The sequence below is a fragment of the Pituophis catenifer genome, unplaced genomic scaffold (assembly GCF_029215685.1).
Source record: "Pituophis catenifer annectens isolate HBS135680 unplaced genomic scaffold, rPitCat1.0.hap2 SCAF_1, whole genome shotgun sequence".
NCBI lineage: Eukaryota > Metazoa > Chordata > Lepidosauria > Squamata > Colubridae > Pituophis > Pituophis catenifer.
In genome coordinates, this window is record NW_027256881.1 from 283,650,477 (window position 1) to 283,669,050 (window position 18,574).

At 37.4% G+C, this 18,574-nt stretch overlaps 1 protein-coding gene across 1 annotated transcript in view; it reads right to left on the reverse strand.

Annotated features, from left to right (window-relative positions):
* The window catches only part of TYRO3 (TYRO3 protein tyrosine kinase), a 73,651-nt gene that overhangs the window by 41,267 nt on the left and 13,810 nt on the right, over positions 1 to 18,574 (reverse strand). Inside the window, exons 3-5 of the mRNA XM_070931305.1 lie at positions 14,033 to 14,133; positions 7,076 to 7,246; positions 3,021 to 3,107 (exon numbers count right to left, since the gene is read on the reverse strand). Of these exons, the coding sequence (XP_070787406.1) occupies positions 3,021 to 3,107; positions 7,076 to 7,246; positions 14,033 to 14,133 (359 nt within the window). The remainder of the gene's footprint in view (positions 1 to 3,020; positions 3,108 to 7,075; positions 7,247 to 14,032; positions 14,134 to 18,574) is intronic.

Below are 18,574 nucleotides of genomic sequence, written 5' to 3' on the forward strand. Positions count from 1 at the left end.
CTTTTTATTCCATCAGGCGGGCCTGGCCTAATCTTTTTCCCCTTCTTTTTTAATATGTAAATTTTAATTTGTTTTTAAATGATTGGGGTGTTTTAAATCTGTCTGGGCCAAATTTGTTTAATTCGGTTTTATTCTGTCTTTTAAATTTTGTATTTATGTATTTTATTGTTTGGCTGTTCACCGCCCTGAGTCCTTTGGGAGTAGGGCGGTATATAAATCAAATAAAGACTAAAGAAAGACTAAAGGTGGTGCACTGTAAAGCAAAATGCCAGCTTTCAGCATCACCCATATAAAAATAGGGATGATTGCATAAAAGAGTGCTTTATGACTGGCTTCTCCTACCACAACAGTCATTTCATGATTAAGCAAGGTTACAGTGGTCATTTTGTCAAGTAGCCAAAACATGCTCTCTAGAGTCTAAATGTGCTCACCAATTTAAAATGGTTGCATATCCCTGTCAAAAAGAGTACCAAAGCAATTACATTCTTTGACTAAGAGAAAAGCAACTTTCAGAATCCTGAACCTTCATTGGATATTACATTCCCCATCATGGATCAGGGTCACTCTGTACAAGATAGCTATGGCTACATATATGATCCTTTGGCTTCTGATGTGAGCCATGGCTGACTGACATCCACAAATCAGCAAAGATGAAAACTGTTGTGAAGAATGAAAGACCAGTGATAGACCAGTTCTTCAAATCTCTCTGGAAAAGGGGAGATCAAGAGATCATCCATGAGTGCATTAAATGGCAGGTCCTCATACAGAGACCAAAAACAGTGATCTCCCACAGGTTTATGTGCTTTAAGCCAAGGGAGACAACATCTTAACTCCACAGTCACGGTAGAGCCTTTCATAAGGACACTAAGACAGTTAAAACTCATTTTCTAATCACATTTGAAAATGTGAACCACCGTATTGAAATTAGAGATTTTCAAAATGGTGAGTTTAGTTTGATACCTAGTGAGTTTTCTCTTTTCCTTTACATTTAAGAAATTTTAAACAGAGTCTTAAGAATTTAAAATAATATACAATTGGCAGAAAGCCAAAAAAGCAGTTTTGATTTAAAAAAGATTTAAACTGATTGGGAAACCAGAGACATTTGGAACATTGATGATTTTAGTTATAAGATTTGAAAAAAAACAAGTATGTAATTAAATAATATACCCATGGGAAATGACTGAAACAGAACTAAACCCATATTTGGAATCGAAGCTTGATGAGGGTTGCCAATGAACAGTAGAGGGAACTAAAGAATTAGGCAGAAAAGAGTTAAAATGGCTAAGCAGGCTATAACTTTTCTTATTTTAAAGAGGTTTTTTTAAAAAACCATGGACTAAAATATTAATAACCAATGTCAGAAAGGAAACAGATTTCAATGATAAACCTTTAGAAGATGATGAGAAAAACTTTTTAAATATTTGCATAAACAATGTAGAATTTGAAGGCATGGAAGACAACAAAATTGAGATTACCAATATGGAAATACAAAAAACAACTCAGGAAAAAGATCTGGACATGGGACAGCTGCTACAGGAAAATTTGGACAACGGCTTTTTGGGATTTACAAAGTAGGTTGGTAAAAGCTTTGAAGACTCCTTTCAGATGCCAAAGAATGATGAAAGCTCAAGTCCTATGATGCTGTAGGAATTATTTAAACGTCCATATTGAGTAGAGCAAAACGAAGGAATATAAAGTTTCATTATTTGGCCAGGGATAAGCTATTCGTCTGATATTTCTGTTAACTCATGATGAACTATTTGTTGAACTAAGATTAAAAAGATGATTTATGGATTTATAAATGTTAGGTTATGGAGAGAACAGAATTTGTTATGTGCAACATTAAAAAAGGGTGAAAAGTTAATAAATCAGCTTATACTCAATGTGATGAAGGTTGGAAGCTTCGTCTTTATTCTTATCTATGGTGCATTTTTCTTTTTTTCTTTTTTTCCTGCACCTTCTGAACTTTTTTTCTTCTAGTTTAGCTTGTATTCTGTTCATTAAAAACTTCAATAAGACTATTTTTAAAAAGAAAAAAATCCACTCTTCTCATTAATTCAACTCATTCATAACAATATACCCTTATATATTCTATTTTGCACAACAAGGAATGCAGCCAGTCAAGCCCCAATTATATTTCATTGCCCTGCAAAAGTATTAATTATTCTTAACCTACACGTTTAGTTTCTTGTTGAATAAGAGAACAAATTGTGGGAGGAGAAAAAACTACTTTAGAAGCAAAACATTGTTATGCTTTAAATGAAAGTTTAGTGCTGCAAAATATAGAAAGATATAAAAGCAATGTTTTCCTAAAATGTAATTGTTCCAAGTGGCCTGTACCCTTCTGCTTTCAATAGCTCATGAAAAGCCAGTTCATTTGAGCAAAAGGATGATGGGAGACACTTTGGCTGCCAAGACACCAAATCTACAGTATGCCTGCCAAAAAGGATGCTGTTCTCATTTACACATTGTAGACAATGTCATGATCACAGCATCCATAGGAGAGACTAATGATGAAGCATGCATTACAATGTCGTGACACAAACCACATAATCGACTTTCTATATATAATGTCATGGCACAAGAACAAAAGACTGGAGTTTGTGCTGTGACATTCTGACTCATTCCATCTTCTCATATTCTTGCACCTGATTTTTATGGTTCCAGCACAATTTTTCTTCCAAAAAGACCTTTGATATTCTAACCTTAGACTTCCTAAGCTAAAACAAGGTTTCTTCCCTTGTATCTCATTCCATTCTTGAGCTGCTGATGATTTATATTTATTAGCAAATTTTCCTGATAAAGGGATGGGCCTGAATAAAAATATATTGAATTTTTTCAAAAAAATTATTTAATCTGTTGAGAGCATGAAGAATCAGCTAAGAAGTAATGTGTGAGGGTTGTGTGTAGCAGTTTTAAAACATAGAGAAAAAAATTAAACTACTTTTTCCCTTTTCCTGTGAGGGAATAAACCTCTTTCTATGTTTCCATCTGTGGAAGGATAGGAAATGGTTTCTCACCTTTAATCTGTACAATAGCCGTTCGAGATGAAGATAATCCCTTTATGTTGTGGGCTTCACAGGAGAAAACTGTGCTTTGGTTAATACCTAGAAATCAGTCAAGAAAAAAGAATGCTTAAGAAAAAAACCAGAAAACAATCTAAATATTTAATAATCCTTAGGGTAGAATTTTACAGGTTTCACACACTGCTCAGATTTTACTTACACAACTCAAAAGACTGAACTGAAAGCTGATCAAAAATTATGTGGGTCTTTTGTGTACATGTTGGTATATTTATTATTTATTTATTGGTTAAAGGTAAAAGTTCCCCTCGCACATATGTGCTAGTCATTCCCGACTCTAGGGGGCGGTGCTCATCTCCATTTCAAAGCTGAAGAGACAGCGCTGTTTGAAGATGTCTCTGTGGTCATGTGGCTGGCATGACTAAATGCCAAAGGCACATGGAATGCTGTTACCTTCCCACCAAAGGTGGTCCCTATTTTTCTACTTGCATTTTTTACATGCTTTCGAACTGCTAGGTTGGCAGAAGTTGGGACAAGTAACAGGAGCTCACCCCATTACATGGCACTAGGGTTTCGAACCGCTGAACTGCCGACCTTTCTATCGACAAGCTCAGAATCTTAGCCACTGAGCCACCGCGTCCCTTAATTTATTTTTATTTATTTATTTTTATTTTTATTTATTTATTTTTATTTATTTATTTATTAATGTATTGGTTATAGTCATCCAAGTCCAAAAGAGCCTTGGTGGCATAAAAAACAAAAAAAAAAAAACCTCAATAAAACAATTAAACATAAAACTGCACAGACAGGCTGGACTAAAACAACCTTAAAAGGAACACAAATCACAATAAGGCCCCCCAAAATACATCAATACATGAATCCCAGTCCTGGATCCAAAGCCAGGTTTTAATAGTTTTCTGGAACCCCAAAAGGGAGGGCACTGTACTTATGCGGGGGAGGGGGGAGGAAAGGAGGCTGTTCCAGTGAAGTGAATAAGTGAATAAGCTGTTTCAGAGGCAAGCTTATAGCAGTCTCCAGGAAAGAGATCACAAACATAGTTTCATAAGTTCCTGTTTCCTTTGCAAATTTTACAAATTTAGTTTCACAAATGTGCACATGAATGATGACTATATATCTGGGAATATATGTCGGCTTTACTATTAGACTACAGAAATAAAAGCTGCAGAATGAAAAGTTTTCAACTAGAAACAGCACGCTAGCTCTTCAGAGCCGTTGTCTGCACACCCTGTGAAGAAAGACAAACTTCTACCTTTCCTCTTCCTTTCAGAGTTGTGTTTTCATCTACATTTTGGCCTGAATTTTGTCCTTTATCTAGAGAGCAGAATATTGCATGCACATGTGAAAGAAGTTTAATAGGTCAAAATAGAGCATGGTTGAAGAACAAAATCAACTATGCTTTCAAATCAAAACTTCATTTTGAACTTGTAAAAATCCAGGTAATCATGCTTGAGCAATCTGAAACTTATTTAAAGGAAGTTTCATCTGATCCCATAAACAAGCTTCCTGATAGTAAGAAAATCCTGTAAAATGATCCCTCCGTATCATAGGTTGGTAGAACTGCTAGGTAGTTTACAGCTAGACCTGTACATATATATACAGTATGTATATGTATATACGCATGCATGTATGTATGTATGATAAATCAATTTAAAATTGCAGTTGCAAGATGCAGAATAAAAACATTAAAACAATGCAAAAACAGTATCAACAAGATATTTAAAAAATATCAATGAGGGTGAGAACAAACCCCATAAGAGCTTAATGGCACAAGAACATTAAATCTCACAGACCATCTAAACCCCAAACCCTGGAACATATCTGGGTCTTCAATGCTTTAAGAAAGGCCAGGAAGGTCAGGATCAATTTAACCTCAGAGGTTATGGTGTTCCAGATGGCAGAGTTAGGGTTAGGGTTATGGCATTTTTAGTTGAGGAGATCCAGGGTGTGCTCCTCCTGTTACACTGGGTGAGACAGGTAGAAACAATCAGTCCCTTACATAACACCCCCCCATCCTAACCATTAATCATGATTTACAAATTCCATTAGTTAAATTTGGAGAGCCAAAAAAACCTACATGCTAGCTTAGTATTATATGTGAACAGATTACCAGCTCCCACAAGGACATGGGATGCTGACTGAACCCAGAAATTGGGAAGTTCTAAGTCCAATGAGTCCAGTGCCAATTGCCCCGACCTTCAATAAAGGGTCATCTCTTCTTCAGAATAAATCACTGGAAAGAGGTTATCCAAATAGGATGTTTCTGATAAGTAACAATTAGCTTTACCATTCCTACAATTATTTATGATAGAACAATGGGATGGAAGGCCAGCCAGTCAGAAAGGGAATGTTTCTTGGAATGTTTATTTTGTCCCTTAACACGCCCAATGATAAGAAGCAAGGCCTCTGACGGGAGCTTAATGAGCAATTTCCCCCCAGGCAAAAGCATTGACTCTGCTAGTATTGTTGACATCATGCTGGTTGGAAGCACAGAACTATTGTGACTGAGAAAATGTATTTTTAAGCTCCCTGCGGAAGATTTAGAGGAGCAATGGGATTCTGAATGAGTTTATAAGCTTACTTTTCAATGTCCAATTTGCCCCACTGCACATATTTTTCATTGTGTTTTTGTAACTACTTATGGTATTGCTTGTGAAAGAAACACAATTGATACCACCAAGTTTCCATTACTTAGAAAACTGGAAGTGAGAGCTTTGAGGAAAATACATCTGTGGAAACTGGTCCCTGGAGTTTTTAATCTCATCTTCAACTTGCCTTATAGTACTCGTTTCAAAATATGCTTAAGTCTGAGCTATAACTGAGGCTGCCTTTCAGGAAAGCATAGTGTACTGTCAAAACTTGTCCGGAGTAATCTTTATATTACCTTCACTAAAACTGAAGTTAACAAGCAGAAGTAGATCAAAAGGTGAATCAAGAGATGTCAACAAGTTTTAAAACCTTCTTACGAAACCTCAGAGTTGCATATTTGGCATTAACTGATCAAACAATGAAAACATTCTTGTTGGTCTTTCGTACAATACTCAGCATGTTCCCAATATCTTCTACTGTAGGTATAGGCAGATATAAACACAGAAAAGCCAGACTGTGCCCTGAAAAGGTAATCAACTTTTTAATATACATCAGTTTAACCACTGAAAACATTGCCTCTCCCCACCCCACTTTCTTCCTGGTCTATTATTACTTTCTTTTAGCATTTCTGTGCTCTTACCTGCTGATGCCAGGCTTCTTTCCCTTCCTTATTATACACCTTTGTTCTTCTATGCCTAAGGAACTATAACTTTTTACAAGGTTTTAGCAGATTCATCTGATCCTTTCACTTCCTCCTTAGTATTTGTGCAGAACGGGCATTAAATGAAACAGGGCATGTTAGGGCTTCGTTAAGGGCTTTCCAAGCAAATAATATATCTGTTTGAGGAAGCAATATTTCCTTTCAGTTTTAAGATAAATATCAACAGGAAATTCTCCTTTGCAGGTCTCCCATTTTGTCTTAAATCTAGAATGTCTTTTATTTGCTCCTAAACATAGGAAAAATATTCACTACAGATATATCTTTAAATTTGTTTTGAAAATCTCAAAGTTCTAGGTGGTAATTGTTTAAATCTCCCTAGCTGTAGATTCAACTGTGTTTTCTTTCACCTACTACAAACTGGTTCAAATAACAGGCTTTTGATATTTGATAGAAAATAGAAACATTCATACAAGTCATTACAAACAATAAACAATTTTGAAAATAAAAACATCTTTCCAACAAAATACTGGGATGGAGGAGAGAGAAATGTGACTTTGTTTTTGAATTATCTAACTTGCCACTCAGAAATTTTTAGAAATCCTGTTGTCTTTGGTGAATTCAGTTCTATATTGGGTTCTCATTTGTTTTTTTCTTTTTTAACACACTTGAGATACAATTTTACATTGTGTCAGAAACTGTGTATTAGTGTTGTTTATACCTTTGCCCTATTAGCCACCCTATTCCTTTCTGAATAGTTTTTATTTATCACAGGAAGAAACCTTACCTGACACATTTAGGGTGGAGGGAGAGATATCTGGATGTCCAAGCCTGGAATCACCCATCCACCAAATAATTGTCACTGGCTCAGGTGGTCCTATTGCAGCACAGGCCATCTGGAAAGGCCTACCAGGGATGACTGACTGGTCTTTTGGCTCAACAGTGAAATAGGGAACACCTTGAAGAATAAAATGGAAGACATTTGTATTTTATGAACTGAAACAGATGCATTTAATTCTTTCTTAGAAACTTTCTTCTAACTTTCTTAGAAGTTTATATTTAACAAAACACTTAACGTCTCTTGCTCTCACAGAATATATTTTGATATTTGTGGCCATTTTTGTCACTTTCTCTATAAAAAGAAGACTCCACTGTCATTTGCAAAATCAAATGTGTCTTTGTATATTTTGTTACTGAAGGGATAAGTTGATCATTGAATGGGAGAAAGAAAGGAATAATTATTTTGATACACTTCCAGGTAATTTTTGAAACTATCCTAGCCTTTCTTGAAAATCTGGAATGTGACCTATTGACTGGAAAATCTGGAATGTGACCTATTGGTAGGAAAACGGAGCACAGAGTGGATTTTACTATCTAATCCTTCTTTCAGGTAATTCAAAGAGAAATTTCAACTGTTTTTGATAGAAAGGGGATCAAATAAATATGGTTTGCTGATGAAGGATTAGTTTTTTCTCTTTTGTTGTGTAAACTGTATGATAAGCATTATTCAACGAAACCATTTTACTATGAGCCTAGATGCATATCTGAGAAATAATTAAAAGATACCAACATAATTAGAAGCATGCATATTAAAAGCACCAAAATAACATGTGTTAAGTTTAGAAACTGTCAGAAGTTATACTCCTATTTTGTATTCTGACTCTGAATACCTTTCTTTGGCTACATATAAAAAAAATGTATTCAGAGATATAGCTGGCCCTTATTCTAAACTAACCAAAAAAATAATAAAATCTACAGCAAAGGAAAACAAATAAATGTTTGCCTTATAGTGCTTTTCTTGATGTCTTAGTTTATGCCAGGGGTGTCAAGGTCTGGGGCCCGGATCTAGCCTGCGGGGTATTTAGATCTGGCCCGTGGGACCACCCTGGAAAAAACAGCGGACTGGCCTGCAATGTTTCTGGCGGTGAAAACAGGCTCCCGAGCTCCGTTTTCAGCTGCCACAGCCTCCTGCAAACCTCTGCCAGTTAAAACAGAGGGTTGCAGGAGGCCAACGTGGCTTTCCCAAGCTCTGTTTTCAATGGCAGAGGGTTGCAGGAGGACATGGCAGCCGAAAATGGAGCTCGGGAACCCATTTTCACTAGCAGAGTGCTCAGGCCACCACAGGCACCCCCGATACAAGTAACGTCGAGCTGGCCATACCCACCCTGGCCCCCCGAGGTCAAACACAACCCTGATGCGACCCTCAATGAAATCAAGTTTGACACCCCTGGTCGAGTAGCTAATTAATCCTAAATGACTCTTGATAACTGAAGGGGAGAAATGGTACCAATGTTGATATATTCATAATAAAACTACATTTATTGTGAATGCCTGAGAGAAGATTAAAAATATGTTTCAATGACAAATATAAAAATTTTCCACCAATCCAAACATTTCATACTCACCAAATACCTGAAAATGTATTTAACATGTATTTCAAAGTTTAATTTTTTTTTTCAAAATAGCTTTGAGAAAAATATAGCTTTTATAGAAAAAACACAGCTTCTCGTTTCAAATCACTTAGATATAAATGGTTGGCCACCCAGCTTTTCATCTTTGTCTTCTATATACTCTTTAAGTTTATTTTCAAATAGTTTTTTATCCATAACTGATGCTCCCAGAAATTATGTAAGTAACTTATTAACATATACTTTCTTGACGTTTTGAATACGTTTGGATTTATTTTAAATTCTAACCACTTATTTACATTTGAAGATAATAATTTTGGGCAAACCGCCTATGTTTAACAATTTTTGTGGGAAGAATACATAATCTAAACTTCTGGAAATCACTGATATTTAACTCTGATAGGATTATATCAGAAATTGATATTTACACAATGGCAACACTATCAGATAAAGAAAAATAAGCCCCAACAGTTTCCTAACTATGCAGGAATGTTCATTCTTATTTTCAAGACATTTGACCTCTGATTAGCTGCCTGATCTTAAACAAATATCCCAATCCTTTAAACATTTTCTAAGTGATATCTAAAAACAAGTTGACACAGCTTTTTTCAACTATATAAATTGCTTACAATATTTTGTGGACATGATTCTAAACCAGAGGTGAATTTTCTTGATTGATCTCAATGTACCACTCAATGTTCACTGAACTATATAGAATAAGATACAGAAGGATATGGCAAAGTCCAAATCTCCTGGATAAACACAACTGGACAACATGACCTTCCTCAGAACTGATTAGAACAGGAACTACTCCATGGCCAATGAAAAAGTCCCTATCATCAAGTACTATAAGGTAGCATGAATATCAGGGCTTGAAAAGCAAATCTAAACAATAGGTTAAGCAAGATGAATCTGGGTGCATCTGCATCAAGAGAAAAACATCACACCCAAAAAGTTTCTTTCCTCATACCTTACCCACTTCTCTCCTTTTTTCTAATTTTTAAGCCACTAAATTCACTTTTAATTTAATACCTGGAAATCAGTGGCAGCTGAAATCGGCACATTAGTAAACCATCCATGCTTTAAATGAACACATTTGATCTGTAGGACCCCAAAACATTCAATTTTGTGTTTCCCAGCAAAAAAAAATTATATCCTGGGCCAAATTCTTTTTCATGTTATAAACACCTGAAAAGATTTACAAATAATATTTTTAAAAAACCTAATGTTAATAAGTTAATTACTTCATTCTAATGATATAACACAGATTGACCATTGTCACAGCTTCAGGGTTCATTCAAGCTCTTTAATATTTTGGGTTTAATCATCCAATTTTCTTTATGGCTGTGGGCATAAAGAAAGACTGTGATCACCTCCCAAACAAACTTTCTAATCATCTAATTAGGTCTCATCCTTCTATTTTTTTAATTATGAGAGGACTAACACATAGGGGGAAAGTATCTGAGTTATGAGTGATGAACTCCCTGATCTGTCCGCTTCTCAACAAGAAATTCACCAAGTGTCAATTCTGGTGCAAATATATTATATGAAGCTTGGTAAAATTAACACAAGCTTGCTTCACATAATATGCTAAACCAGAACATGGGTTGTTTTATTTTGGCTTAACACAAAGGCAGCTATTTTCCTGCTTTTGAGGACTATGTTTCATTGTTTACCCTTAGACACATTTAATAGTATGTAAATGTGAAGCCATTTATTAGGTTGGTATATTATGTTGACCTTGGGTTAGTGATAGTCACTTTTTCTCAGCCTTAGGAAGGAAGCAATGAAAAATTGCTCCTGAAAAACCTTGCCAAGAAAACAGCAGAAACTTGTCCAGGCAGTAACCAAGAATTGAATGGAAGAAAAGAAAATCATGGTATATGGCTTAGTGTTTGATATCACATCAGTAATTACTGTTTATTCAATAAACAATGCAGTAGTTCAACAAATTAAGATTTAGCACAGAACTGTTAATGTAGCTCTGAACTGTATTGGGGGGGAGGAAAAAACAGATGTCACAGATTCATATGCTGTTTAAACGACATGATATGACATGAAATTCAGCTGTAAAAGGTTGCAAGTATGAACACTGATTTTCCTTTCACTGTTCTTCCATTCTAATCTAATCCCAGTTCCACTGATATTTTCAGAGGAAAAAGGCAGTCCAAAGGAGCTGGGTCAGCTCTTTCAAAGTCCAGACTAGAAGCACCAACCATGAGTACAGTAATTGAATCTTGCAAGTTTGAATGTATTAGGTATTATCTTTCTGCTTGCGTTTACAATGCAGTTCAAGAAACTAAGGAGGATCCCTTTTGAGACATTGGCCACGCCCCCATTCTTTCTGCAGGCTCAGCTGCCTCTTCTCTGACTGTTGCCTCATCTGTGATTCCTCCTCCTCCTCCTCCTGTCTTTCAAGGACATTTTCACAGAACATTATATGTTGTCTGCATCCATTCTCACAAATGTCCTAGATCCTCAAACTTTGCTCAAGTACACCATTATTCCACCATCACCTTTCCAGTGCCCACCAGACTGCAAGCTTCCTTGATTTTTATTTCACTTAGGTTACTTCTAAATAAATATATGAAATGAAAAGCCTGCAAGCTGTAAAGCAAAGTATCTGACTCAAGTATCCTTCATATTCCCAACTATAACTCCTGATCCCTCCTGAAAAATTTGTGCTTTGTTTAGAGATGAGGCTATCTGGCCAGAAAAACAATGGCTGAGGTAAACTAGGACTGTGAAAATATCCTGAAGGATTGAAAGAATGTTAAGAAATACAATGGGACTGTTCTCGTTTTGAGAGTCTCCTAATCTGCTATGTATAATCTATTTGGTTCAAAGCTAGGGAAGTTCCTGCACTACTCTAGTGTTCTCCTGGGGCTGCTTTTCACTTTTAGAAGTTGGAATAGTATTTTAGGGCACACATCTGTCATAAGACGACTTAATGATATTCTTTCAGATATTAAATAACTCACAAGATTGACATAAGTATTGAGTAACAATTTTAATTGACAGCTTGTTTTGTTTTCGTTCTTAAATAAACAGTTGCTCAAAATCCAAATCAAATAGCTCTTTGGCTCTGTTGGCTTTAAACTTGATATTTTTTGTTTTAGTAAAGTAAAAGCAATACTGTTTGACCTTCAGAGTTTAAGTTATGTCAACAGAAACATTTAGCCGCACAATTTTCTGGGGGGAAAATTTTATTTTCTATATATATGTAAGAATAGAAATGTAACCTGAGAAAACATCTCAGACAAGATCCTTCCTAGTTCTCATGAAAATAAAGGGACTTTATTGAGACTTGCAAAATGCCACTACCATATACCTACATAAAAGAGTCTTGGCATGCATAACATTGGTTTCTTAGGCTGGTCTACCTTTAAGAGCTGACATCTATAGTCAGACTTCTCCTTTCCCTTCTGACACTAAAGACAACTATTTCCTTTTTACACTTGGAAAGGAGAAGGAAGATAGAGAATATGCTAAAGAGAGGATGTTTGGAGGAGGAGTAGCTCAGGGTATGACTGGGTAAGCCTAGCTGCTTTAATTTTACAAAGATGAGCTTAGTTGGCATCAGGGTGTATGTATCTCTGTGTGTGTGTCCTTCCTTGATATATCCTGATGAAATTTAAACACCCAATTTTTCTTACCTAGATTCTCTATTATCAGTTTCTCCAGTGATCTCATTTTTCTTACAATGACACTTAGCCTCTCTCTCCCCTCCCTTTCTTTTAACTCCACAAGATAGTAGAGAAAACAAGAAAAGGAGAGGCTTCCTTGTTCCCAGTGTGGCTGACACAGCTCATGCAACCCTCCTGTATCATTTCTATCTGCTTACTGCCACTGAAGATCTCATTATTTCTTTCAGAAGAAGGATTGGGGGGGGGGGGGGGAAACAGTATTGCAAGTATTTTTGTGCCAAAAAAATAAAAATATCTAAAGAGCATGGTACTCTGAGCCCATGCTGGGACTCTGATTCAGCCATGAGTCAGAAAGCAAGCATTGCTTGCTGCATTAGAATGTAGCCCTGCCGCAGAATCCTTTCCAGTTATTATACAAGCTGACACTGATAACGTGGTCAGATCCAGGGCCATAATTATAGCCCATACAGATCCTCCCAAGGTAAGCTAAAGGAAGCCACCCATCCTTTATGAATCATGTAACTTTTAGACTTCACAGATGTATAGTTGCCAGGCCAAAGGCTCTCTAATATGTCCTCCATCCAATCTGCATAACTGCCAAATACCCATCTAAACAGAAGGAATGAAGGAATAAAATCCTATATGCTACTCCCACACAGTTTCACCACAGCTAAAAGCACGGGTCCATTAAAAAGCAGCTAAGAACCTATTACATTCACCAAATATCAAAATACAGATTATTTTAAAATCTAAGCAGTGATATCAGAAGGAAAAAAAACCCCTACAACCATTAAAATTTAATGTGCTGTAAGAAACCATGAGAGAGATTTAATCAGAGCTTCCAGCAGACAATCTCCCTCCCGTGTCTCCAGTCCTCTGGTTCTTGAGCCAGCCAAACAGACTGCAGCATTTACTTATAAGAACTCTCTATTCCAAAGAACCATTTTTTCCTTAGTGTTAGCTTGTCTGACTTTATCTAGTATTAATCCTCCAGCCCAGTTTTCTGCTAAATCTCATCCTCTGTCTCTTTGATTATGATCTACCAAATCTAATACTGGACTCCAACTTCTGCCTGATTACAGCTGTTGACCTTTGAACACAGCCCTAGCTTGTGTTTAACCAGTCTCCTGCCTCTCCTTAATCTGATTAACATTTCTCTGTAATTGACTGGGACCCTTTGGAATTTCCTAACAAAGCTAATCCCTAGATTTGAAATCAATGCCACAGGCAATAATATATGATCTCCCTTTTCCCCTATTTTCATAACATATATCTAAGAACTAAAGTAGAGAAGGACATCAACCTCTCCTCACTCACAAGCGGCAAATCAGTGCCTTGGAAAATTATCTGGACCTTCCTCCACAATTGATACAATCACCAACATACTCATATCATAGATGGACAGCCACATTTTAGCAATTTCCTATACGCATTTTCAAATGCAAGTCTGAAAACAGCACTGGACATGCTCCACGTCCTGTACTGCCAAAGATTGCAAAAATTATGTAATAGCCTATAGCTACTCCCTTCCACCACTTGGATCTTTATTGGCTCATTATGAGAATATTTTTGTTTTGGTCATAGTTGACAGACCCTGGAAATGCGCTAACATCAGTCAAGGCAACTTCATCTCCCAGTTTACAGTAATCACAACTGCCCTAGACAGAAGTCAGCAGAATGACCCCTTACCTTCCACAATAAGCCATACGTGCTGTGATTCCTCTTTCTTCCCATTGGTCTCCACTTGGCACCAATATTTTCCAGAATCTGTCCGATCTACAGACTTCAAGCTATAAAGTTCAAAGAGGAATATAAAATGGTAAATAACAATGTATATGAACAAACGTGTGTGGATGTAAAAAAAAATCTCAATTCTTTTGTTTTTTCAGAAATTTTTAATTCGTCACAAGTTGAATAGTGTAGGTTTTTTAGTGTTATTGTTTTCCTCACCCTGAACATTTTAAAAAGGAGGAAAGGGAACTGCATCAATGAAATAAATGAAACATTTTGTTATGTGTGTGCCTTCGTGTCAGTTTTGACTTTTGGCAATGGTTCAGCCTAGGCCTTGTAGTTTTCTTGGCAAAATTTCAGAAGTAGTTTGTCATTGCTTGATTACTAGGACTGTGAGAAAGTGATTGGCCCAAGATCATCCACTTGGCTAAGACAAGACTAGAACTCATGGTCTCCTAGTTGCTAGTTTCTAGTCTGAAGTCTTAGCTACTACACTAAACTGGATCTCAAAATGAAATCTAGTCAATTACTACCTCCTCTGACTAGCAGATTCTACCTGGAAGACATTCCCAGACTAGCCATCTAGATTAAAATTTCCATGGGTTAAACTTGGGATCATTTTGCAAACAAGAAATATTCATTGTCATTGAACTGATCCTATAACATTGTAAGCTGCCCAGAGTCACCTTGTGGCTGAGATGGGCAATAAACAAACAAACAGGTTCCCCTTCAGGTAATTTCACTAGTGGTGGGATTCAGCCGGTTCTGTCCAGATCACGTGAACTGGTAGCGGTGACTGTGGGAGGCTCCACCACCCGCCCGGATGTAATGCGCGACTACTGCGCATGCGCCGAAGGCTGTATGCTCGTGCTCACATTTGCGAACCGGTAGGGAAGGTAAGTGAATCCCACCTCTGGGTTTCACCTAAAATGTTTCTGTGAATAGGTCAGGAAGCAAGAACTATGTTGTAGAACAGGCTTCCCTAACCCAGCTTCTAAGCGTTGACTATGCTGGCCAGAAATTATGGGATCCCAAAACATCTGGAGGACATTGGTTGGGGAAAATTTCTCTAGAAACAAAAACACTGAATGTTTTTGCAATGAATGAAGTGGAAGGAAGGGTTTTTTTTTTCCTTCAAAAGGGTTTAGAAAAAATTGGCACCAATGGAAAATAAGTAATAATCTAAGATTACTACCCACATGAATTAACTGTGCAATTCCAGTTGGAAGATTTTGAGAGAGTTAAATCATTCACTGGTTCCAGGAAGTCTGATGCTGCCAAGCTATCCAGCCCTAAACCTGAAGTTTGGAAATATGCAGAGAGAGCAAATGTGTTTGTTTTACAACAGTGAAGAGGACAGAGCAAATGTTCCTTCATAAAAGAAATTACTTAAGGATCTGTGATTTTTTTGACCTTACTCAGCATAGCTCAAATTTAATAAGCCTCCTAACAAACTAATCATTTTCTTATCAGGAAGAAAGAGAAATATTATAATGCCTTTGGGAGTATAACTCATTTCACTGGGATGTGGTACAGCCATGGATGCCCACAGGAGAGGTAAGGCGGGTGAGGCAAGGCAATAAATGATGAAGCATGCATGATGATGTAATCATGCAAATACTGTGATTTATATGCTTGCCTCAGATGTCAGGTAAATAATAACGATATTTGGGAAATGCTTCACTGGCATCCCTTCAATTTGTTGTTGAAGCTATGGTATTAGGGGAGACACTTTAAAACCCTGATCCAAGAGAGATATTCTACCCCCCAGCTATTAATTCACATGGTAATATATATCACCTTTTCTCTAGGAAGTCAAGTTGATTTCTATGGGGAGCTGCCTTCATTTTACCCCTGCCACAATAACCCAGTAAAGTAGGCTGAACCAAGAGAAAGTGAGTGGTCTAGGGGTGAAATGCTGTGAAGTCTGCTACTGGTTTGCTTCACTACCAGTTTGCTTCGCGTGCCAAATGTGCGCTTCGTGCGCATGCGCACCGCAGGCGCTACCGCACAGCACTGAAAAAGGAGGATTAAGAAGCCTTTCCTGAGTCTGCAAAGGTAAGTAGAACAGCAGGGGGGAAACAGCTGTGCGGTGCGATTTAGATTTCCTGCTTTCTAGAAAATATAAATCGCGCGGCACAGCTGATAGTTGGAAATACCGTTTGCCCAAACCAGTAGCATTTTTTTATTACCAGTTTGCCCAAACCGGTAGCATTTCACCCTGGAGTGGTCCAAAAAACTGCCAGAATTTCCATGATTGAGGAGGGATTTGGATCTGAATCTCCCCAGCCCTAGTTCAATGCCTTATCCACCACTCATCACTAGTTTTTAAAATTATCAAAGTTTCAGCTAGTGACAGTGTTCAGCTTTGTGATAACTAAACCCATATTCTGGACATGAAGACGGGAAATCTACTTCCATATTTAGGTTTCTCTGATTTTCCTGTTAATTTGCTGTCTACCCTGACCTGTCCACCAAAATTGACTTCTCCTTCCATACAGTATTATTCAACCAACATAACCTGAAGTCTCCAATGCAGACTTTCATTAGGATTGCCTGAGGTGCAAACATTAACGCTTGTCGCTGTAGAACACTGAGATATTAATTTCCTGCAAACACTGAGATATCAATTTCATTACAGAAACGCAATATAATTTCAAGGGCTCTGCTGACAATTTACAAATCTCCAGAAACTATTTATTCAGAAGGCCTCGAAGGGGTTATTTGCAGATAGCTTCTTCTCAAGTACGTCTGGCAAAAGCACCATGAAAACGGGTTCAACTTTTTTAATAGACATACACAGAAGCACAATAAGCATCTTTTCTACGTCTTATAATCAACTGACTGAAGCATTGCATGCTTGGCTTAAAGTAAATGATGGAGTAAATACTTTGGAACATTACTTGTGGGAGATGACTAAGGATTGGTTTGTATGACACATCTTCTTCTCTCAGCAGAACCCAGATTTGATCTAGGAAGTAGAGGCTGAATTAAATTCTCTCCTTTTAATCAAAGTCAAGGAGAAAAGAATGTGAAGGGGGGGGAAACAATGTCAAGGAAATGTTTAATTATATCTCAGAAACTAACAATCTAGTTTTGTTGCAGAGCTTATGAGAACAAATATGTAAAAAAAGAGTATAGAGCTTTCTTTAGCTTCGAAAGCTATCATTAACAATACTGGAAACAAAAATCATGAGAGGAGAGGAAGCTGTCTCTGGATAAAGTGACACAACTACAGATTCAGCAGAAAACTGTGGGGACTAATACAATATCAGCTGCTAGTTCTCTTTCATGCCAATCTTAGAGATGGAAGGAAATGAACTTTTTTTTTCTAGATTGCTTAGTTAGTAAAGCTAAGAGGTTGGGAATGGAGAATTCAATGTCAATTTGCATTCTTGCACTGAAATATTCTGCCTCTCTGTTACTTATAAAAATGACCCCTTATTTTATGTATGAATCCTGCTGTGTTTAGTCAAACTGGGAAATTAAAAAGCCCCAGAGAAGGGCATGCAAAGCTGCATTTCTACTGTTGCCAAGAAAATTGCATCTATATATCCACCTTTATCTTTATTTTCAGGTATTTGCAAAATATATTCTGCTTCCAGTAATTGCAATAGGTTATAACAGGGGTGAAATCCAGCAAGTTCTCACGGGTTCTGGAGAACTGGTAGCAGAAATTTTGAGTAGTTCGGAGACCCGGCAAATACCACCCCTGGCTGGACCCAGAGTGGGATGGGAATGGATATTTTGCAGTATCCTTCCCCTGCCACACCCACCAAGCCATACCCACCAAGCCACACCATGCCCACCAAGCCACGCCCACAGAACCGGTAGTAAAAAAAATTGGATTTCACCACTGGGTTATAAACAGGCACAAATGTGCTACCAAATAAATTGTTTGGCACCCACCAAACCTTCTACCTTATCCAAACATTTTTGTTTCTTCCTTTCTTAAATTCCTGCAAGTGCCATCAAGAAATTCTAATAAATGAAAGGATATGTGGTACAGAAAAGAAAAGGATAGTGTGGTTGAGAGAGAGATGGTACCATGCAGCTTTACCAGTTGGATGTATAGTTGGACATATTTAAAATGGGCTTTTTAAGACCAGGTTGCAAAAATAGCTTTGCTTAGGTCACAGAGATGAATAAAATCTCAAAAAGCTCCCTTTTTGTGGCTCCAAGGGTTAGGGTTAGGGCAGTGGTGAAATCTAAAATTTGTTACTACCAGTTCTGTGGGCGTGGCTTGGTGGGGCGGGGGCAGGGCCGGATTTAGATGAAAAGAGGCCCTAGGCTATTCCACTTATGAGGCCCTTTCACCTATAGTGAAAGTGTAATTTTAATTTTGCTAACAATTTGAATGTAGGCCCCTCTTGATCTTGAGGCCCTAGGCTGAAGCCTAGTTAGCCTATAGGAAAATCCAGCCCTGGGCGGGGGGGTAATGTGACTGGGTGGGCGTGGCCAATTTTTTTTTACTTTTAAAACCATTTTTTACATGTAAAA